This window comes from Apteryx mantelli, chromosome 2, assembly GCF_036417845.1.
Source record: "Apteryx mantelli isolate bAptMan1 chromosome 2, bAptMan1.hap1, whole genome shotgun sequence".
NCBI lineage: Eukaryota > Metazoa > Chordata > Aves > Apterygiformes > Apterygidae > Apteryx > Apteryx mantelli.
This window is the reverse complement of record NC_089979.1, coordinates 14,469,381-14,492,751: the sequence shown is the minus strand read 5'-3', so window position 1 is coordinate 14,492,751 and position 23,371 is coordinate 14,469,381. Positions and strand designations below refer to the sequence as shown.

General features: G+C 42.4%; 1 protein-coding gene across 3 annotated transcripts in view; it reads left to right on the top strand.

The window, feature by feature from the left end:
- DEPTOR (DEP domain containing MTOR interacting protein) overlaps window positions 1–23,371 on the top strand; it is an 80,408-nt gene that overhangs the window by 36,971 nt on the left and 20,066 nt on the right. For all 3 annotated transcript variants that reach the window (XM_067290215.1, XM_067290216.1, XM_067290217.1), the window contains 5 exons: window positions 3,781–3,959; window positions 17,174–17,359; window positions 18,035–18,169; window positions 21,421–21,491; window positions 22,218–22,322. In XM_067290215.1, coding sequence (XP_067146316.1) covers window positions 3,781–3,959; window positions 17,174–17,359; window positions 18,035–18,169; window positions 21,421–21,491; window positions 22,218–22,322 — 676 coding nt within the window. The remainder of the gene's footprint in view (window positions 1–3,780; window positions 3,960–17,173; window positions 17,360–18,034; window positions 18,170–21,420; window positions 21,492–22,217; window positions 22,323–23,371) is intronic.

The following is a 23,371-nucleotide window of genomic DNA, read 5'->3' as shown; positions in this document are numbered from 1 at the left end:
TGAATCCAGCATATGTTTTTAAATCTTTGTCAAAACCTTTTAGTTCTTCCTGATCTTCATGAGGCTTTGCTAGTCTAAGATGCATATCATGCTATTCTCCGCTCTTCTTCACCTGTCACATTTGAGTTAGAGTGCTGTTACATTCAGAATCCAGTATAGTTTGTACTTGCCAAAAATTGTGGACATGTTATCGAATGTCATTCCGTGCAGATTTTTACCCTCAATGGATTATTTATCAGCAAAGTGAGTTAGGAGGATCAACAGATTGTTGAATGGATGGAGGAACGCACTGGGCATGAGGATGAGAAGTTCCCTGCATTCAGACAGCTGTTTAGGGCAAATGCTCTGTGCTCTCCCCTGGGATGCAGGAACATCAGGTCTGTCCCTAAGCTGAGGAGCTTCCTTCCCCTGTCTCCCTTCTACATGGCCACAGAGCTCCTTGTGCTCTGTATTCTCCTCTTCTGCAGCATTATGTCCTTCGCCTATTGTGAATGACTTCGATGGATGCACTTCTGTGATTAGAAGATTTAGAATCAGTCTCTGACTGTATTCTTGCTCCTTTTGCACTGAAAATCATAAATCAGCTCTGGTTCCCTGCAAATAAATGCAGACTTTGGTAATCCATTCTATGAACACACTTTGAGTTTCAAGTTTATAACTAGAGATGAAATCTGGTGGCTTTCTTACAGCTTTGACTCTCATGGTATCAGTTTTCATACTGTATAGGACTGACCAAAGAGTGAGTATAAGATAAGCATGTTTCATGTTCAACAAAACCCTCACTCCTAAGCAGACCTTTCCTGGGTTTTGTAAAAGTTCAATCTGTGCATGATATGCTCTTTTTACTATGTTTCCAGTCCTCACTAGGTTTTGGTCAGGTGCACAGAACTGTTGTGCTGCTGGTGCAAGCAGATTTAGGAGCTAAAAGTCAACTCATGACTTTGACTTTGACTGCAACTGAGATTTTCAACCAGATTTGTCACTGAAAGATATGCAGATTTATGGTTTTAATTTCAGGAAATCATTCAGATAATTTTGAGTCTGCATTCTTTGAATCACTTTCACTTTACCTCATCAGTGGTTAATTCAAATTTATCATCTGGTGCAGTTATTTAGATTAAACAAGGTACACATTTTCTTTTGAAAAGAATTTGAATTTCAGCATTTGGCTAAATACATTCCATTAAGGCAGAAGAACACATGTTTTAGCAAAGAATATGTTTTGACATGAATGGCCTAATGTTTTTTTGAAAAGAGAAGACAATGGAAGAGATAGAGGCAGTTTCCAGTTCTGGCTGATGAAAGGCCATTTTTTTGGCTGATATAAATTGGTATAGTTTTGTTGACAGCAGTGGACTTGCACTGATTTACTTCCATTAGTGATGTAAGTCTATGGATTCCTGTTTCTGGGTTTGTTAAACTGTCAGTTTGTCATGTCTGTTTATTCGCAAGTCCAAATCCTTTGCAGTTCTATTCTGGGCATATGCAGAAGGGTGTGAAATGTCAAGTTGAGTGTTTTTCCACTTGATATTTTTCCAGATTCCTTTTGTGTCTCTGTAAAAATCTAATGATTAACATCTCTTTTGCAAGGACCTTTCTATCTGCTACTTCAATGAGCCGGTTAACTAATTATAGACTCATCAAAGAACAATTAACACAAGCCTAAGGATTTTTTGTGTGGTGCCTGCTAAGCCTGGGTAACCAGTTCTGGGTAACCATGCAGCAGATGGTGACATGAGCTTTGGGTTTGCATTTTTTTCTGGGAGGAGAAAGGCCTGGTGAACAAGACACATTTAAAGATGGTCGTTCAGAGCTCTCTCTGTATTACATGTGGTTAGTGTGTGATGATGAGCTAAGTCTTGCATGCACGCACATGCAAATAAAAATGTAAAAAGGTATAAAGACTTAGCGAGAATTCTGGAGTCAATATCTTGTCCCTAGTGGCACATATTCTTGCTTTTGGCTTCATCCTTGACTTCAGCTAATTTTGACTTCTTCCATTCTTACTCAGCTCAGAAGTGTTGGCAGTGACACAGTAACACCTAATGAACAGTTCACTGGATCTGCCACTGGTCTCCAGCTGTGGCAGAGCAGCTCTTGACTGGTTTGATAATCTGCTGCCTGGTGGTCAGAGCCAGTCAGTTAAGGTTCCTGGTTAGCCCTCGCTGAACTCAAAGGAACGTATCTTTTGGGTGAAATAATACGGCCAGGTGCTATCAAATATGTTCATTGTAATTTCTAGTGAAACTTTTCTTGGTTTCTTATGATATAAATTTCCAAGGCTTGACTTCAGAATTCGGAAGTTGCCAAAGGAGGTGGTGGTACATGTTTATTGTGCTTTCCACTCCAACTTCAGTGTGTGGGTGCAGAGCCAGCTTCCACATCATGTTACAACTAAGCTTGCTTGCTAGTTTAGGCCTCGATTTTTGGAGGGAATATAAAATCAGCTGAGCCAATCTAAATTTTGTGCTTCTTGAAGTTAGATGCACAAAGAGCCAGAAAAAAGATGGGAAAAGATTATCTTGCAGTTTTCCATCCTATATGGGTTTTAGATACACAAAAGACACAAAAATGGTGGACAGGAGCTTAATTTCTTTGTAATACATGAACTGTAGACATACTGGTGGTTTAAGAACAAGATCACCTACATATGAATTTACATGAAATTCTAATTCTTGATGAGAAAGACAGAGATTAAGAGCTTGCCAAATCTTCCTGTTGTAGTTTAATTGTGCCCTTAATTTCAAAGTAATTGGTGAAGGAAAAAGACTTGTAGCCTTGTATGTGGAAAAGAAACTAGTCCTCTTATGAATAATAATGAATATTATAATGAATAAATGTGAATAATAATGAAATTAATAAAGAAGGAGCCTATGTTGCTCTTTTTCTAATCAAAAAGTGGGATACTATTAAAAGGGAGCATTTCTGATTTCTTCTTCATTTTCAGACTGTCAAGCTTATTTTGCATTAACAAAATACTTGAGGCTTTTTTTTCCTTTTGTTTTTATATTGTTTCATTTATTTAGGTCACGCAAATATAGAAGAATTTATATTAGTGTATTTATTTAAGTTATACACCTGCCAAATGCTATGAGATTAAGAGACACTTCATAATGGTTCTCTGAAGTGCTCTTGCTCCGTGTTACACAGAGCAAACTGATGCAGAGTCTGAGGCTCAGATGTCAAAATGTGTTCAGGTGTCTAACCCCACTGATTACAGCTGAATCACCAAGGTTTGGAGACCAAATATTTGTCAGTCACCCAAACCACAGAACTACCTTTTTTTCCTTCCTCTAGAATTTTTCTGCAGCTGTTTTAAAGCTTATAAGGAGAATTTTCAAAAGCATCTAAATGACTTAGGGGCATAGTCCTGCTAACTGTAAAAGCTAATTAGGAATTTCTGAACGCATTAGTCACAAGGTCGTACTTTTAGGCTAATTTTCTTTCAAAGTTGATTATACATTAATTTTTAGAGCAGCTAAAGAACTAAATATGGACAGCATGTAAACTGAAAAACCTTGATTTCTTTTAGACAAAAATCACCAAACCATGAACCTTACACTGGGCTATAAAGTCTAAATTTCTTGACTAAGCTGTTAGTAGCAATCTTTTTGACTTTGATTCACATCCCAAATTTAGATTGTTAGCTTGAGGAGAGACCTAATAAGTCAGTGAAAGGTTCGCATCTGTTTGCTTAATATCAGTGAGATTTGCCAGACTAGATCTGGAGTTGTTTTTTGAAAAAGCATTTTCTCTATCAATTTTTTCCCCCCATTCCAGGCTGATGAGTTCCGAAAACACTCTTTTGCAAGCCAGGGAAGAGGAAGGAGTCAAATATGAACGGACCTTCGTAGCATTGGAGTTCATCGACTGGCTGATCCAAGAAGGAGAGGCCACCACAAGGACTGAAGCAGAGCAGCTTGGCCGCAGACTTCTGGAACATGGAATTATACAGCACGGTGAGGAACTCATGGTCAGGTAGCGAAAGCTGCAATCTGTGTAGTGTTTTCTTCAGGCAGAATCGTGTGCAGGGCTATTCAGTGTCTTGTTGATTGTAATATGTCCAAGTTCTAAACAATTTGAGATGCAAGTCTAGTCAACTTTATTTAGCAAAAGGGTGTTTTCTTCAAAAGCACTTAGTCTTAGTTCTGAAAATTCTACCTCAGATGAAGAAGAAAGCTAGGATTTGGGATTGCAACATAAGTATGTGAATTAAAATCAATGTTTTTACATATGTGGTAAGTAATTAACTTGGAGAACGTGTTATCAGCAGTGAATGCAACTGAGGTAAATAGCTTTTTAAGGCTCAAGTGGGGATTAGAGCTATAAATAAGCTCAATTCTCTGTGTAGAATAAAATTGACAAGTTCTATATATCCTCCTACTTCAGGGCATAATCTGAATTCAGTAAAGAGACTTCCCCTTTCTGTTACGTTGCACAGTTGTTCTGGTATGTCTGGGTAAGAACGGGGGTATCACCTTCAACTAAAGCATTCTTATATTTTCCTGGCAGTTTAATTTCTCTGAGGCAGGAACCTAATACTTGTTCATGGTCCAGCACAATGTGGCTGGCAGATGCACCTTCACCAAGGAACTCACTCCATAAGGGTGGAGGAGACAGTTTTCTCACTGTACTGCCCCAAGGCTGAAAAAATGAACACCCCTGGTACTAAAGACTGTTTTATATTCTGTCATCATCTATTCGCAGTGCAAGCTGCACTTCTTGGACCATGTATTTTCCAACATAAATGTGAAGCTGTGCCTGTGGGAGTGATGAGGAGGGTGCTAGAAGATGAAAGAACAAACTAGCAGAAGCTGTTAGCCGCGTTACTTAGTGCACAACAGGGAAGTAATCAGATACTAGTGATCTGAATGTTGTCAAATCTACATTAGTTATGACAGAGCACAAACAATTCACAATATTAACAGGCTGTTAACATGCACGGTGCTAGATCGGCTAGATTGTCAGGCTGCCATTTGGTGAGAAAACCTAGTCGTAAGGAATAAACCACATAGAGAAAAGATGGGGGGATAAGTGACCGGCAGTTCCTTCATGGTTGTAATCATGCTCACATTATCTTTAGCTTCCAATTACTAGGAACAACATCTGAATGTTTACAGCAATCAGCTTCCAGTTCTATAATTACCCCTGTGCTTCCTATGATTTATAGGGTGCCAACTGCTTGCAACTTGACGGACAGGGAAGGTATTCCTCCCCTCCTCTTTATAGCAGCAATGATTTCATTCCTATTTTTATCCAAGCATTTTCTGTATATTATATGAGGTAAGCTTTCCTTAAAAAAAGGGGGGGGGGGAAAAGGAGGGAGATTTACACTCCTACTGAGATTTTTGTAGAGGAATTAAAGTCAGGACTTGATATGTGGTGCAAGCTGGATTTACTTTGCTACTGAAATGTTTGCAGAGCTAAGAAAGTCAGCAAGTGACATTTATTGCAGATAAGCATGGTTCTCATTAGCTAAGGCATACGATCAGCAGGGTGCATTGGCAGGGAAATAATGTTGCCCCCGTCAAGCAGGATTTCTGGTGGGATTGCCAGTGCTGTGCTGGCCCCTCACACCTGCTTGGTTTGGCCTGGCCTCTTCTACACAGTTTTATACCCTGCCGGTCCTCTCGTAGCATGCAAAGCACCTGTTAGAAAGAGATTTGAAACTCCTGAAGTGACCACAGAAGGGGCGTTGGGAATGGACTGGTTGCTGGAGGAAGTGGCCTTCTTGCCCTGGGGTGCTCTCAGGCTCCTCACTCAGCTTTCACCTTGGCAAAGGAAACTCAACAGGAATTTCACATTGCCTTGATGGGGAAGTTGGAATCAAAATAAAACTGAGTAATGTCCTTGAGATTTGTCTTTATCAGTGGCCATACTTTGTGTACACTTCTAAATAGGGATTCATTCTCCTGCGGGTTTCGCTGAAACATTTTGTCCAGATAGTGTTAGGAGTTATTGCTGAATGTACAAGCTGAACTGACAGGGAGCTGGTGTGACATTCACTTTTGGCAGGTGGATATCATCTGTACGTTTTGTAGGTTTATGTAATGTTAGCTTCCTCAAATAAGGGAGCTAGAAAGGAGAGCTCCCAGTACGGAATTGTAGGTAGAAACTGGAAAATGCCGAGAGTGATGTTCTCTTTTTCACCGTCTCACGGAATTCTAGGGCCAGTTACCAAAATAAAAATGGTATTTTTCTACCTCTTAGTACTGTAAATTCGTTTCATCGTACTATGTTCCCTTTGTCTTGTGTGTCAAGCAGTAGCAAAATGCTGCTTGACACTAATTGGCACCCTTGTTGGCAGAACCAGCAGAAAGACTCTCAACTGAGCAGGAGTAGAGAATAAAACATTTCCCTGCCCTAAAGGCGATCTTTTGCTAGCAGTATTGTTTGATATGCACAATGTGGAATAAAATAAAGCTTGCTCTACTATTCTTACTAATTCTTACTTATTACTTTACCTAATGCAACAGAAAGTAATAGGAACAGTTGTATCAAGTTGCCAATGTCAGTAATAATTTTCCAGCCATAACTGAATTGTGCAATTTATTTTTGGTGATAACAACTTTCATTTCAATTACTCAGAAAAGTTATATTTTGCAGCCGAGGTACTGTATTCAAAGCAATTTCCTGTCACATTCATCTTCACTTTAATTGGTCGGACACAAACCAGGTTTCACACAGGAAACATGCAGTGATGCTAATTTTAAAAAGGAAAACATTGGTTTAAGAGGAATTGTATAAATGCTGTAAAAACATCAAATGTTTCCGTTCAAAAATAATCTTCCTGATTTCTTTGAGCATATATAAATTTACACATTTCCCCTGCCATATATGAAAATGATGAAACATGATTAAGGTTTTTGAATTGCTCCATTCAAAAATTGCACTGGTGCATACAAATCATAATCCACAAGCCACCGTTTTTACAAATAGAAGCCATATGTCCTTTTCTGTGGACTGATCCCCCTAGGTCCTCTGGAACAAAAAAATTACAGGTAGCAGAGTAGTATGCGCTGTACCCGAAGGCTTGTGTTGACACTTTAATTGCTAGTAGCTATTCTGCATTTGTCAACACTAATTATATTCCCCAGAATATAGGAGCAAAGACTATGGGAAGAAATTATAACCATGGACACACAGATTCAGTAAGAGCAAGGACAAAAGGAGCACAGAGCACATTTTTCAGCTGTATAAAAGCCCATTTTTAGGAAGATGAGGTACACAGAGCTTTGTAATATTTACACATAAGAATTTTCTCATGCAGACTGGACCTTTCCCATTTCTTCTTCTTTTGGAAATACAGGGGCAGCTTAGCTACTGTGGTCAAAATTCACATGTAGCAAGAGAAGCAACAAACTAGCACAGTTCTCTGCCAACTCCAGGGCAGCTCAGCCCAAAGTGAGGGGTGGGCTGGGGAGGCAGAGGACAGTGTGAGCACCCACACACAGTCACAGCTCTTGCTTCGTCTGGGAAGCAGAGGTACTGAGATGTGCAAGGAGGAAGGAGGGTATCCACAGGGCTCTTTTGTGCATTATTTTCTGGCTTATACTTGCTGGTTACGGCACCTACTGCACCTCTAGCCCCAACAGCAGTGCACCTCTGACATGATAGACTAAGTGCTGACCTCCTCCAAGATCTTGCTGTATATGGAAGTGCAGGGCATGAAGAAACGTCTGCCCATGTTGCAGACAGGTTTAAGGTCTGGAGTCTCCAGAGATAAATACTTTCCATTTTTAAGTCTGATTAATACTGGTAAGAGGAACTTATCCACTCTCAGGATAGCACCTGCACTTTGCAAGATGAACATTTGCATTTGGTCTGTGGCAGCGACTAAAAATAGAGCATTTTGAAATCCTTTTTAATATTTTGCAGACTGTAAATACATAGTGATTCCCCTGCATTGTATACAGCATGGATGCCATGTGCCTGCACTGCTCTCCAGTTCTCATCTGCAAGAAGTGCGTGTCTGAGCAGCAGCATTCAGCTTTCTTGCCTTTGTGCCAGATCCCATTCTGTCTCTTCTGCTGTTCCTATTTTCCATGCTGCTTCTTGCTGCTGAGTGCATGTGCTTTGTGTTATTTCCTCTCCAACACGCTGCCTCTGACTGTTGTCCAGCACCTTCCATCGTCTGTGCCCGCAGCCCATTTAGCCCAAGCAGTTTGCAGTATTGTCCACTCTGCTCCCTACCTGCTTTGTGATTAAACAGGGGGTTAAAATTCAGATTCTCAACCTTAGAGCAGCACAAGAGCACATATGTGATGGGTTTTGGCTTTCCTGAATGACTGAGGGGTGGAAAAACCTCTTCTGTAGATGACTGGCTAGCAAATATCTTGGGTGAAACATTTTATTAGTGCTAGGATTTTACAGTGATAGTAAATGTGTGGTAAGATACCTCAAGGATGATGTAGGTGTCTTTATTTTTTTCCCCAATTAAAATACCATTCAGCTTTAAAACAGTTTAATTGAGCTAATTGTACTTGGCCAGCTCCTGTGAGTTCAAGGCGGGTGCATGTCCTGCTGGCTCATCACAGAAGCAGCTGCTTAACACCTCGCAAGAGTTAACCTTTTATCAGCAAATTGCTTTCTGAGATGAAAACAAACATTTCTTAGTGACTTAGTGAGAACAGTAAATATTGACTTATGCTATCTCCCTGTCTCTGCTAAGAAGTCTTAAAACACATATTTAATTTTACCCTTTATATAGCAAAATTTCCCTTAACAAAAATGAAAACTGCATTCAGTTTTAATTGTCAAGATACCTGATGCAGTTGAAGGTTCACTATAATTGTGGAAGTAGATGAAATATCTAAAAATATATTATTTCTCTTGGTTTTATTGAAAAACTTCCTTTCTCACATCTAAAATTTCTGTAAATTGTAACTTATGTGTTGTTACATTTAACTTTTCTTATTTCTTGAGTGAAAAATTGCCATGTATGTGAAATATACACTTCTTCCTTGGTTTAAGATATCTCTTTGGAACCCCTTTTTATTTTCTTGAAAAGATCAACTGTAGCTCTCAATTTATACATGCCATTGAACCATCCCATAAGTCCTTGACTTAAATGGGTCCTAATCATAGGTTTTCTTCTCCCAAGTTAACACACAGATTTTTAAAATAATTTTTTCTAGTTGTTCTAATACCTGGCTCACACCAGCTGTCCAAAATATCCAAGTATTCACTCAATGATACTCCATGTTAAAAATGGTAATGTCTCATTTTTGCAGATGATACCTCAATTTATCTCAGTAAAACGCAAACTTTTTGCTAGTCTTTGAATTCAAGCAACACAGTTGCATGACAACTCTGTTTTTAGCGTAAGCCTGCTTCCCTCGGAGGTGATGCCGTGCCGAGGCAACGGCCTGTTTATTTCCGTGGCAGTTCTTCCCTGGCATTTCCAAATGCATAAGGACAGTAACCTCACCCACTGCAGTTCAATCACTTATGCTAAATCTGCAGTACACTTTGCATATTTTACAATCAAATAAATAAAGAAACCCACACTATCTCTGCAAGTTTTTCATGATTCTACCCTAGCAGGAAGGTAAGAGAATAAGAAGTTTGCATGCGACTGTATAATCTTTCAACTTCTATTACAGCAGCTTTTCATTGCGCTCTCCTTGCACACAGCAGAAATGTGTTTGTTTTTTTGAAAGAGCCACGCACATCGATGCGTTACATAAATAGCATATGAAGGCTTCTTTTCGTATTAAATACGGAATTCTATTTTTCTGACAGAGAATGGGTTTCAGTTTTTAACAGCTGCAACAGAAAAGATACCCAGATGGGCCTTTTCATCTTCTGCTTCCCTTGCCCACAGCCTGTGTACTTTCCATACTTTATTTGGAGGCAAAGAAAAGCAGTTGGCTATGTTCTGTAAACTTGCTAAATTGAAGACAAGAAGTCCTCATATACAAACTGAAAGGACTGCTGAAACGAGTGTGCTTTTTATTCTAGAGTAAGTAGAGTGTCTTTGAAAAGAGACTGCAAATAGGCTGCAGACCTGCTGGAAAGACAAAAAATAAATGGAAACATTTATCATCTTACATAGTTTAAGGCAGCTAAAATAAAGCATTAATGCCCTGAGCAGAGCACACCGCTTCATGAAGAGCAGGATGCTCAGTATATTTTAGTTAGCAAGGAACTTTTAGCACCTGTGCATTGTAATCCTGATCCTTTAAAGGCAGCGTAAAGGTTGCCTAGACGTTTTTTGCGCTACTCGAATATGTCACATTTCATGGAACCAGCTCAGAAGACGTGAGTCTCTGATTACATCGCAGCTTTTTTTCTGGACCTGCGATTGTTGCTTGTCGGACACGTTTACTGGCTTCTTCCCGACCTCGAAGGAGCTGGAGCAGCTCTGTGGATTTATATTTCAGTGGTAGGGTCTGCTGCACTGTTTCACGAGAGGAGGTCAGTCGCAAGCAGAGCGGTTCAAACACAGATCCAGCGTCCGTTTCAAAATCCTGTAACACAGGTGAGGAAGCAGGACCGTTTTAGTACCGCTAGTGTGCCAAGAGTTAAAAATGCCGGTTGAGTACATTCACAGGTGGGTTTATCTGCAGTCCGCGTAGCGTATACGCGTGCATAAAAGGTGGAAGGGCAGGTGTGGTGTTTGTACGGCACGGGGAATCGCAGCCCAAGGGCTGTCTGCTCGCCGGACGCCCGGGCGGATGCCGTCCCCCTTCCTCGAGGTGCCGGAGCCCCGAGCAGGTGGGACCCGTCAGTGTGCAGAAGGAAGCTCATCTGAATAGGCGCCCCTGTGGAAATGCCTTTGCAGACGCCAGATTAGCTTTAGGAAAACAGGAAGCCTCCGAGAGCAATGGGAAAAACATTGTGCGGTGCAAAATGAAGTGTGGTTTCTGTTCGGCCGGCAGCGCGCGTGTGCGGGAAGGGCCGGAGGGGAGGAGAGCGCGGGCCGGTGGGCAGCCTCGCGCCGCAGCGGCATCGCGCCGAAGGCCAAGGGATCCCATCTGGGATTTTCTTCCCTAGTTTGCAGGCTCACCCGAGCTGGGTGTGAGCCAGAGCGGACACGCAGCACTTCCAGTGAGCTGCTGCGAGAGGCAGAGAGTGAGCTGGCAAGCGGCCTGCGGCGTAGGGCAGGCAGAGGCTCGCTCACGCGTGGACACACGCGCTTTGCCGTGTCCCCAGCTATCTCGAGGAAGGAGCCTTTTGGGGACGCTTCGATGCCTTCCCGCTGCCCTGGGGCACGAAGCGGCCGTACCCCGGCGCGAGGGAGCGGCTCGGCCCGCGGCAGCTTCGTGCTCGCGGGGACGCGCGGAGCAGCTGGGACGCGTCACCGGGTTTGGCCTGCTGAGAAGCGCGGCTGTCGCGTGGTCGCAGGCATTAATCACCGCCATGGAGATGTACACAAATTATCAGCGCAGAAGAATCCCATGGAAGTGGAGCTGTGGGAGGGAGCAAGCCGGTTATGAAAATGGCCTGTTTTTTAAGGCATGAGTCACACCATTTATTAAAATAGGCTTTTGTACCTTCTGAATCCTCCTCAGTTCTGTGAAATCAACAGAAAGCTAATATTTTTATCTCTGCTGTGCATCCGGCGGCTTGCAAAAGAAGGAAAGGCTGTTTGAGCCCCATGCAGCTCCCGGGACTGTATGTCAGAACCTGAGAAAAGATTTGTATGGACATCACAGTTCGTATTTTATATACTTTGACAGAAACTGTGAAGTAGCCACATGCAGGAACCGCTAAAGTTGCAACAGCAGGTACTCACAATCTGAGAAACACCAAAATAAAGAGTCTGATTTTTCTCTTACTTAACACGAATATAAATGTGGCATAACAATCTAAAATCTTTGCTGATGAAGTTTGCAAACTCTATGGATAGATGAAACAGTAAATAAATCGTCAAACTCCATTAAATGGCCATTGTGCAGAAATACGTGTGTTTTCATGTAACTAAATAGAAGGTAATACGCCTAGGAAATGAGAATATAGGCTCTACTTATGGGTATGAAGCGATGCTGGGAATGGAAAGGTGTAAACACAAAGGTGTAACCAAGTCCAGGGATTTAGAAGCTAAAGTTAAACAAATTCAACCTTGAGTTAAATCTTTATAGCCTGGCAGGGAAAGCAACTGCATACTTGAACAGCTTGTAAGGGGAAGAGTTGAGTGATCGTTACAGGTTACTTTAAAGTAAATTAGACTTTAAAGTAAGATTAAACTCTACCTTTGTAAGATTCAAAGATAAATTTCTAATTCCGTTTCTAGAGGAATTCTGTGGCCTGCGTGTGCGAGCGATGCGACTGGTGGGCTGTTACTGTACCTCCAAAGCCTGACAACGTGACAGTGAATTAAGATTCATGCTTTTCACCAGCGGGTTTTTTTTGATTTTGGAAGTCACCAGTCACCATACATTTTCTTGGCTGTCTTTGGCACAGTTTGCTTTTGCTTCATAAGTTGCACATCGTAACACGAACATGTTGCCACCTGCGTGTCAGGGAATTTAACTGGAATGAAAACTCAGCGAAGTCGCCCCACCTCACTGTTTACGTCACCTTCATCGTGCACAAAAACCTGGTCCTGATACTCATCAGCCACAGCCTGAGGTTTTAAGACAGACTGAAAGGGGTGCCACTTTGCTGTTCTGGGTTGTATTACGAAGCGCAGTGAGCTCATTCGGGTGTAGTTAAGCCAGTCCCTATCTGGAGGCAGCAACCTCCACTGAAGGGACACGTATCTGGGGCGAGAACCTTGTCCACCACCACCAGTTTATCTGCTGCTGCCTGTGAGTCAACACCCCACGTTGGCTCCAGGTAACAACCTCTAAATTGCCTTTAAAGAAATCCCTTCAGAGCAAGTCTGTGCAGTCCCCTGGGCATCCTGCAGTCAGCGCTGAAATTTTTTCACTCCCGCTTTTCTCTGCCGATTTCAGCAAAACGCTGCCTGTTAAAGGTGGTGAGCCGAGCACCCATGCCTACTCTAGCACCACTCGCTCAGCGGTTACCGAGCGTAACAAAACCAAACTTGGTGCCTGCTCTGTGTCTTGTGTTCACGTGCTTGGGATTTATTCCAGCTGATTTCCTCAAGGACAAGAGCATGCATAGCTCCTGCTGCTTAGTTTTGACACTCAGCCATTTCATCTGGGGAGTGCTGCAGAGAACAACTTGCATTGGCATCTGCCTCCCCTCCTTCAACCTGCTCCTTCCGACCCGTGGCCTGGAAGTCCTGGTTTTGCACAACATCCTTGCAGATAAAGTCAGCCTGCGGCAGAGTCCCAACATGGACATGTCAGCCCAAATGATGCATATGTCAGAAAGCTGATTCACGGAAACCTGATGTGTGGGGCACACTGATAATTTTTGGTGATGTATTTTGTTTAACAATACATGTACAAAGGGGCAGTTTGAGGTAAATACTCCTGTTTAACTTTGGACTTCGAACCTTTGTTTCTTGAGCCTCTCCTTAAATGTACATAAGCATAACTTTTTAGCCAAGGAATACGCATAAAGTTACATGGTGCTATGAATAAGTTATTTGCTCAAGCTGAGGAAGCAAGCTGTTGTTCTAATATTCTGACATGAAGTGTGAGCTGTCAGTAGAGAATGGGAATTATACTATGAAAATCAATGAGCACTCAAGATTCTGTGCTAAGACTACTTGACATGAGCATTTTGGTTACAAACTACTTTTTGTGTTTCTACACAAGGCTTGATGATAAAGTAAGATAGAGTCATTGTGTAAATAACATACAAATATGCTATAACATACTGATTATTTTAATTTCTTAAGACTATCAGAGCACTTCAGTTAATTACACAAACAGAACAAAATAGTTTTACTTAAGAAGAACTGTAGTTCCATGATATTTAAATAGATTTGGAAACAATACTGATATTTCTAACATTGCAAGCATTTGGTAACAGAAATTCTGTTTGCAGGTGAGTATTTGTGGGGATCTCTTTCATTTAAGGTTTGGATTATGAATTCCGGTAGTGTGTTGAATAAGTAGAGCTTGTCATTTTAAGTTTTAGGGAATCCTCTAGGATGTCATTACAAAGAAAGGAAGTTTTCTCTATGTGCATCAGGTTATTCTAATGTTGTGGTAGGATGTTACTAGGGTACTTTTAGTTATTGTGTTAGTGGTCTGAAGATGAGCCTGCTAGCTGAGAACACCTCTGTCTTAACCTTGCCTCTGACAGCAAATCATTTTGTGGATGTAGGCAAGACGCCAAATCTGTCCTCTGTTTCCTCTCTTCAAAAACAGTGGTTGTTACTGAGTGTTGTTTAATAGCCATATGTGTCCAAAATGATGAGCACAGCGGCACCGTATGCCTGCAATGATCAAGGTGTCAGAACAAAGTAAGGGACTGCTTGCAGTGCTGACTTTTGACTTCCCAAAGCCATTTGGCTCATGGAGGATGTCCGCAGCTGATTTGAGGAATCAACAGATTCAGCATGGAAATGAAGCAGAGTAAAGCCAAGTGGCACTGGTGCTTCTAAAGCACTTAAACAGAGCCAGGCAACCTACACAGCAGGGTGGAAGAGGTTTGTTGATAGATGGCACTTGAAACATTGCAATTTGGCTGACTGGCATGACCTTTCTGCTTCATTTGTAAGAGGTGGTGTTTCTAAAAGAGGAGCAAAATCACCATTGCAGAGCACCATGCAAAATGCCTTACAGCCTGACAAGCTGCAGGACTCTGGAGTAGACAGCTTACATGGCAGTTTAGACACAGGCGCATGCGGTTTGGAAAGCTCCTGTGTCCTGATTACTCCTTGTGTCCCCAAAACCAAAGATCTGTTTGTATAGTCAGTGTCCTGTCTCTGGCAATGGCCCAGGCAAGTGGGAGCATGTGCCTAGGGAAAGGTATGAACAGGGCAAGCTTGTCCTCATATGTCCCCAGGCTGCCTAGACAGCTTCCAACAATTTGTGCCTCAGGGACTCTCTGAGATAGGAATAGCATCTTCATGTTTGTTATTAGTCCATGAGGGTTTTTTCTTCCACGAATTTATTCATTTGCTTTTTGAACCTATGTAAATTGCTATCAACATCCTGCAGCAAGGAGTCCCTTACCTTAATTACGCAACACTTTTTATTTGTTTTGAATTATTCTGACTAGTTTCATTTGATGTCCTGTAGTTCCTGAATTTATCCTCTGTAAGTTATTTCTGATTATGTAAACCTTATCCTATGGCCCATGCCTCTTTGCCCGCCTGAAGAATCCTAGTCTGCTTACTTATTTGTCACAGGGAAGCCATTTCATATGCCTGATCATCCTCATTGCTCTTCTCTGAAACTTCTGCAGCTTATTACAGCTTTCAGAGATGTCCTCCCAGTAGTTTTGAGCATTGAGCTGAAGTATGTAATAAGTAATGTCATTTGCATCTACAACTTGCACTCTCCTGCTAGTGCCACCTGTGTCACAGGAAAGGGGATGGCTTTTTCCCCAAAGGTCTCCAGCAGGCTGCTTTTGGAGACAGGCTTCTTTGCGAGATGAATTTATGGTCTGACCAAAATGGCAGTTTCTGTATCCTTATGGAGGGCTGGGCTCTGAGGGTCACAGCTAGGACTGGGGTCTTGTTTATTGTCTGGCTCATGATAACTTATTGTCCTTCCCTGCCATGAATATTCTCTGAGACAACAAGCTGCTACAGAACATAACTGGGCTTTTCCCATTTTGAGGTTACTCCTTCAGCTCCCAAGCATCAAATGCCATACTGGAGGTGCATGTCTAAATATGGCCTTTTTCTCCAAGCTGTCATATATACAGTGTACTTATGTGAAGGCTGACGGTAAGAATTCTGAGTCAGATGGAGAGAATTAAGAAGGGGTGAATGTGAGAAAGGGAGAGCGTGCTGAGGGGCGCAAAGGAAGGGAGAGCAGGCTGGAGCCAGGGCGCCAAGCCCTGGGCACGCTGCAGCACCTCGGCTCTACAGCTTTTGGACCCCGTGCACTGGACACAGCCTAGAGCAAGGGAGAAGTCCAGTGTCTGCAGTAGGATGCTGAGGCCAAATGCCTGAGCGATGTACTCAAAGCTAAGGTTTGGCTGACCTCTGTGTGCACATCTGTGCTGTTGTTTATAGTTTATGTATGGGTATATATAGCCTACCAGTTCTTATGATCCAGTACTGGAAGAAATGCAATTTATAAACTAGATAAATCCAGAATCTAGATCCCTCATGAAAAGGATCAGCCATGGGAATCACTTCTGTGGAACATGATCAGAAGAGCTAAGTAAAGACAGAAAATGCAGACAAAACATCTACTGCAGCAATTTAAGATCCTGCAGTGCTAATGCAGGAAGCATTCCAGATGGCTTTCCTGGGATTGAGCCCTGAAGGAGCCAGAGTGCCTTGGGGACCTGGCATAGAGCTCAGTCTAACTGCTGCATTTTCATTGCTATTAAGAGGCAGCATCAGTGATGGTGAACATGCAGACATTGTGGTGATGCTGCAGTCTGCAGACACAGTTAACGCTCTTGCTCTGACACCAGCAACCTGGGATTTGCTTTCAGTGTCAAAACAGGTTGTAATTAAGACTTCTGTTTGTTATATACAAAATGATTTTTGGCTGTGTGCCTGTTCCCAAACTTTGCATATCAGTACAAAGGAGAGGAAGTGGAATGCAGGAAGTGTCTGGGACATGGCGTCTGCAGTGATTAAGACAGAGGAAATACACAGGTCTCGATTTTTTGCTGTCCTGTAGCTCTGAATGAGGTAGTCAGTTAGTGCTCTCAGGTTCTGAGGGCTTGCCCTAGACTGAGGAATTTACAAAATGGTGCAGGGAGATGAGTCTGGTCTGTAGTGACCAGAAGTATCAAATTTACAGCAGGAGCATGCAAGGAGATGGACCATTCTGTAACCTCTCACAGAAAAATATGGGATTTCCAGATCCCCTTGGCAAAAACAAGTGCTGTGTCATTAATTGAACAGAAATCCAAGGTATTGTAAAAGGTTCCTCTCAGCAGTGATCACTGAAGTTCTTACTGTGTTATCACAGCAGAGAAGTTCTTACCTATACTGAAGCTGTCCACATGATGCTGACAGCCTTTTTCCTTCTTCCGAATCTACAGAGGGGAGTGGAGAGCTCTGAGAGCTGATTTCTTATAGGAAGATGTGCAGCACGCGCATTGTAGATATATATTCTCTGATTTCAGTCCTACCAGGCATAGATTTTCTATCCATTTCTTTTTCCATTTCCAGTGTCCAACAAGCACCATTTTATGGACAGCAACTTGCTCTACCAATGCAGAATGAATTTTCGCCGGCGACGGCGATTAATGGAGCTACTCACAGAGAAATCTCGCTTGATGCCAGAAAGCCATGACAGCCCCTTTTGCCTACGCAAGCAGAACCATGACAACAGAAAACACACCAGTTTTCTCTCAGGTGACTCCTCAGCTGTATTAATGTCTGTAGAGTGACTCCATGGGATGTTAGGCATCCTTTAGTATCCTTATATTGCAAAGGTTTTCAGTGTTTACCTGCAGGAAGCAGCACAGGGTATCATGTATCTTACTTGGTTCGTAGGGGTTGCCCATCCAGTTGACTTATCTAATCATCAGCTGTCTGTGGTGTTTCTGTTCCTGTATCAATAGCATTTTGGTTGTGTGGTTTCCCCCAAACAAAAAGCAGTGTCCATAAACAAACAGAACTGGATAAAATCCCCCCAAACCCCAAGTAATTTGTCATATACTCAATGTTGTGTTTTGGAGAAGAGTCAAAGTGAGGGGAGGGGGTTCTGCGATGATCACTGTATGGCAATATCTAGCAAGAACTGAAAGGATAAATGGGAAGGAAGTAGAAGGAAAACTGGAAAAACTTATTTCCGTATGTTGAAATGTCTCCTAGAAGATACCATAATGAGAGCAGTGGAGCCATTGGGTGACCTACAGTATTAGCATTACCACGCAGAGACTCTTCTAACTGCGGAGAACACACTAACCCCTTCCCAGTATTACCAATGAAGGCATGGTTTATGTTGCTATTTTAAAGAAACCAGGGAAATGTGGTTAATCACTAATACTAGTTCCCTTTCTCTCTGTCTTTTCTGTCTGCCTGTAGTGAGTCCCACCAAGGAGATAAAGATCGTGTCGGCAGTGAGGAGGAGCAGCATGAGTAGCTGTGGCAGCAGTGGGTACTTCAGCAGTAGCCCAACGCTCAGCAGCAGCCCGCCAGTACTGTGCAACCCCAAATCCGGTAAGCACCAGCCATCGCTGGCGATGTGCAGGAGACGGGATGCAGACCTCTGTTTGGGGAGAAGGTGATGTGAAGGATTCCTAACATTGCATATAAGTTTATCTTTTCAAGGATATATTAAAAATTCAGAGTCATGGATTTTTAAGGCCAGAGGGGACTACTATTGATCATCTCGCCTGATGTCTTGCCAAAAACAAACCAGAGGCTCACCTCCAATAATCTCTGCATCAAGCCCATAACTGCAGTTTGAGCTGGAGTTTTATCTCTTAGGAGGGCATGCAGTCAGAGATCCAGATTTGCCTGTTCATTGCCAAGCACTGAACAGATTCAAATCTCCTCCTGGAGACATTCCTTCAGTGTAAGTCAGAGGAGAATTTAACTATCCAGTGGCCACTTGAGTTGCTAAGAAGTAACACAACTCAGCAAACAGCAGCATCTAAAAAAAGAGGAGGCACTGTTTGAGCCTGTCAGAGACAATTTTAACATTTTAGGTTGTTTAGGTCTTAAAGCAGTCTGTAAGGAAGGTAAAAGCAGTGTTAAAGCTTATTTTCCTTTTGAAAGGATTTCCTATCCCACACCGGAAGGTTAAACACACCCATTCTTACACAGTTTAGTTAAAATCGTTTCTGACTGTACATCTGTGAAGGGGAAAACAAACCAGGATAAATATTGTTTCAGCCACTTTATTTCCCTCAGAAACGGCCCTGAATTTCAAAGCAAATTCAATATTGCTCTTTGTGGTCCTTATTTTTTCAAACACAGTGGTCTTGTATGGGGCATCTGCAGCACTGCTGTGGTACAGAGAGAGGCTCGGTGCTGGTTCTGGGCAATGGTGGGGACAGGGTCGTGCGCTTGGCTTTCAAGGGGATGCTGGCACCTAAAGCGGTGACTAGAGATTTGTGCAGAATGGCTGTCAGAAACAGAGATGCAGCTACTGATACCCTTCCTTTCTTTCTGCTGTTAGCACATATCCTTCCCTCTCATTCGGCTTTGATGGGAATTCAGTAGGAGGGTCTAAATTAAGATCATTTGATGGCCTCGGTGTGCCGGCATGACTAGAAGCCATAACGCCAGACACTGGACTTGCTGTCCAGCCTGGGGGAATGCTGTCCGACCGGTTGGACGCTGCACGCTCTGAGCAAGCTGTTGGTCTGCATTCAGCTCTCTCTGCCAGTGAGCCTGCCCCTATTTGCTGAGTGCTGCAATATCATGTTTTGGAAGGATGTCTCTCAGGTATTCTTCCCAGAAGGTCTCTGATAGAGCTTGTGTGGTGAGCCTGCTGGCCCCAGTACATCATTAACTGTATCCTGGAAAAGTTTCTGTGACAGATAAAGGAGCATTTATGCACTGTCCATAAATGTTGGTGCTGTCTTAAGTATACCTACTATTCCATTCATTTATGGCTCTGATTATGTATGAAGTGTCCTCACGAGTAGTGAGAACAAGCTTATTTTAATGCAGATGATTACACAGCACTGGATGAGAAAGAATAGGTTGATGTTGCCCTTGCATAAAGTATTTCTTTTTTTTTAACACATGGTCCCATAAGACTAGTTTTCAAACTCTGAATAGCTTTAACAGACTCATATTTTAAAGAAGACATCAGTGGTCTTACAAACAGGCTTATTTTTAAGAACTGTACAATTACCAGCAGTGCAGGGATCCACACATCATCTTGCACAGGTTAACATAAGGCTGTCAGATGCAAATGTAATAGGAGAACTCTTAACCTTCTGCTGGACTATAAAGCATTTTTCAGCAAGTAGTTTCCTGGTTTCTGGAACCAGAACATGTAGCTGTACTGTATGCGAATAAACACAAGATAGGAATATATTGTCAGATGAGTTCTGTTGCACGCAAACACTTTAAGAAAAACAAGTCATGACTTGACCAGTCATGTAGAAAAGTGAACATCAACAACAACAAATTTCTGAAGGTATAGTGAAGGGAGGCATGCAAGGGAGTCCTGTGTGGACTATTTATCTGCTTCTGATTTGTTGAATGAATGTAATCATTCAGTTTTTTTAAGAAGAACTGGTGTGCTCTGCAAAGTATAACTCTGGCTTAATGACAGTTTGTCAAAATCCATGGGAAAAAAATATTGATTTGTGTTCTAGAATTCTTCCTACTCCCATGAATGATATTAAGAAATTTGCAAATGTCTTTACCGTCTGTGAGAAATTTTATCTTCCACCTGTGATTCAAAAGTCAGATATCATCAAAAGTATTTACTGCTAAAAAAAACAGTTATAATTTTAAAGGTGAAGCAGGCAAATACAATAAACAACATATATCTATCCATTGCCCTCCATTTTGTGAAAGCATTTACAGACATAAAAAATGAATGCAGGACAGTATCGGTTTGATTTGGCAGAACTTTACATTAACTTGGCTCAGGGGAAAATTACTGTGTAACGTAGCTGGGCAATGGGGAGTCACCTGTAGACACTGACTGGTATTTCCTTTCATGTAAAATCACAGTCCGCTCTACATGAACAAGACTTCTCTGGATGAGATGGGGTTAAATGCCTGTGCCTACCATTGCAGAAGTCTCTTTGCAGGGATAATTCCTGAACCCAGCAAGAGGAACGTTGCATGGCAATGTGCCACCTTCTTCCAGGGACACGGAAAGTCACTGCCCTCCCATCCCCAAGCAAAACTCGTGTCAAAGTTGGCAGAAAAAATGTGTCCAAAACTTGATTTCTGAAATGCCACAGAGTTGCTTCTCAGGTTGGGAAAAGGAAGGAAGGTTACCAAACTTTTCAGCTGTTTCAGTCTACATTTTTCTTGTATGTAACATAACCTTCAGGCTTTCCTCAGAATTTCCTTGTTACTTAATCCTGTGATTCAGACGGATTGAGCTGGAATAGCAGGTAGCACTGCACAGGCACAGGGTGAACCTGTGGGGAAAGCTGCTTCATACCAGGATCATCACTTGCTTCAACACTGGACACAGAAACAGCCTTTTCTGATGGCTGCGATGTTGGTCAGTGAATCCTGATTGCGGGCATCAGTGTCTGTTGCCTAAACGCCTTGGTTTTCCAAAGACCTGATCGTGCGCACACAGTGTTACTCTGCAGTACTTTTCGTAGCTCTTTTGCTACTTTTGAGCCAGCCTGCAAGAACTGAAAGAGCATGTGTGAAGTAAGACCAAAAAGGCACTGGACCCCAACATACTATTTTAGAGCAGTTTGTTATGAAAAACTCCAGAGGAATGCTTATACTGAATATTCATTTGTGTATCTTTACAGTATTAAAGAGACCAGTGACTGCTGATGAGCTCTTGATGCCGGGAGCCCCATACGTAAGAAAAACTTTTACAGTACGTTTCCAGTATCTTTCTTTATTTTCTGTGTGTTGTGCGAGTTGCATAAGATAATCCAAACAGACATTTTCTGATGGGATAACTAGAGCTTATTTGCATTTTCTAAGGCCTGTACTTTAAAATATCTGAGTCTGTTATCTGTACTTCCACACATTTTGGGTCTGATTCTGCACTTGTTTATCCTGTCATTATACTGGTGTAGTACTGCTGACTTAAATGGAATGTAAAATTACATAAATGCAATAATACTTGTATTAGACAAACTCACTTAAGCTTTGTGCTTTTGGTGACATTTGCACTGTAGGAGTGGATTATTTATCTACCCAAATTCAAGTTTTCAGTGTAGGTATACTCTTTCTAGTCTATGGCAGAAATTTTGATTCACATTCAGTATGAAAGAAAGCCTTTCTGAAAAGATGGTTTTGAACCTAGTCATTGAAAGCATTATTTTTACAGCCTAACAGATCAATGAAAAAAGTTTGTCAAAAGCCAAAAGCCATTCTTTGCCAAAAGAAAGAAATCATTTTGTTGATGCCTTCCTCCATAAGTGGTGCAACAGCCTGGACGGAGGCTTTGATAAAACGCTTATCTTCACACAACTTCCTTTACTATGCGGTGGGAGTAAAAACATGTTAGAATTAGGTTTTGAACCATCTAGATGTTTCCCCCTTGAATTTCGGGGAGCTGCCGGAAGATGGTCACGTCCTTCTGTTCTCTTTCAAGATTGTCGGCGATGCTGTTGGCTGGGGCTTCGTGGTGCGGGGCAGCAAGCCCTGCCACATCCAGGCCGTGGACCCCAGCGGGCCTGCAGCTGCGGCGGGAATGAAGGTAGGGTCTCGGGGATGCGGCGGTTTGCGGGCACTTGTGTCACTTGGCGACGCTCTTGGGCCGATCATCTTCTGGGCAGTGAGATGTGCTTGTGCTGGTTGGTGTCGAACGTCTTTCCCTCTGTTGCAGGCATTTCTGAGCAGCAAATTCAGTCACCTTTTGTCCTCCTCTTGTTTTTTTTCTTCTGTCCTTGAGATATTTTAAATTCCTTTTCTCACATGACACTCATCTGTTCTTTCCTAGTTGCTTTCTTGATCTTTCCATTTGTTTTTCTTTGTTTTTATTATTTTTTACCTCTTTCCCGCTCTGCACAATTTCTAACCTCCTTCCTCTCTGTTTTGCAATTTGTTTGCTCATTGCTCTACAGCTTTTGCACTTTGTATATGAAGAGACAAAATAAGACATGGCTATTTCAGAGTGAAGCTAGCATAACCTGCTCACTGTAAAGTGGTTTGGGTTCAAGACATAGGTTTGGGAAAGAAGAACGTATGCCACTTCTGTATTTCATAAGGAGTTAAAATACTTTTATACATGATTTAAGAATAAATAATTATAAATCCCCTGTGAAGGGTTTTGTACTGCCGGTGCAGTACACCTGCTGCTCTGGATCAGGTCCTGCGTATATCTGTGAATTAATCACTCTCTTGGACAGTGAGAGCACGTTATGCCAAGCATGGATAAAAGCAAGAGCAGGTCTGGTGCCGGTGCCCAGGGTCACCCGCAGCCGGATCACACACACAGGTCCATGGGGGCCGGGCTGGGGTGCCGAGTCGGGTCAGGACCAGCGTCTCGCAGCGTCTTGCACCTCCAGACCTGGGTTACAGCCACACCGTCCCAAACTGGCCTTGAGCACAGGCAGCCAAACCCCTCGGAGGGGGACGGAGGCTGCAGAGCCTGCTGGTTCCCCCCAGGCTTGACACACAGCCTGCCGGCAAATGTCCTCATTCCTTAGGAAGCTGCAATTTTACGTACGTTTTATATAATACATACATGTAATTTTACAATTTTGTATATGAAGAGTACCATTTCCAAGCAGTATTTCTCCCTAA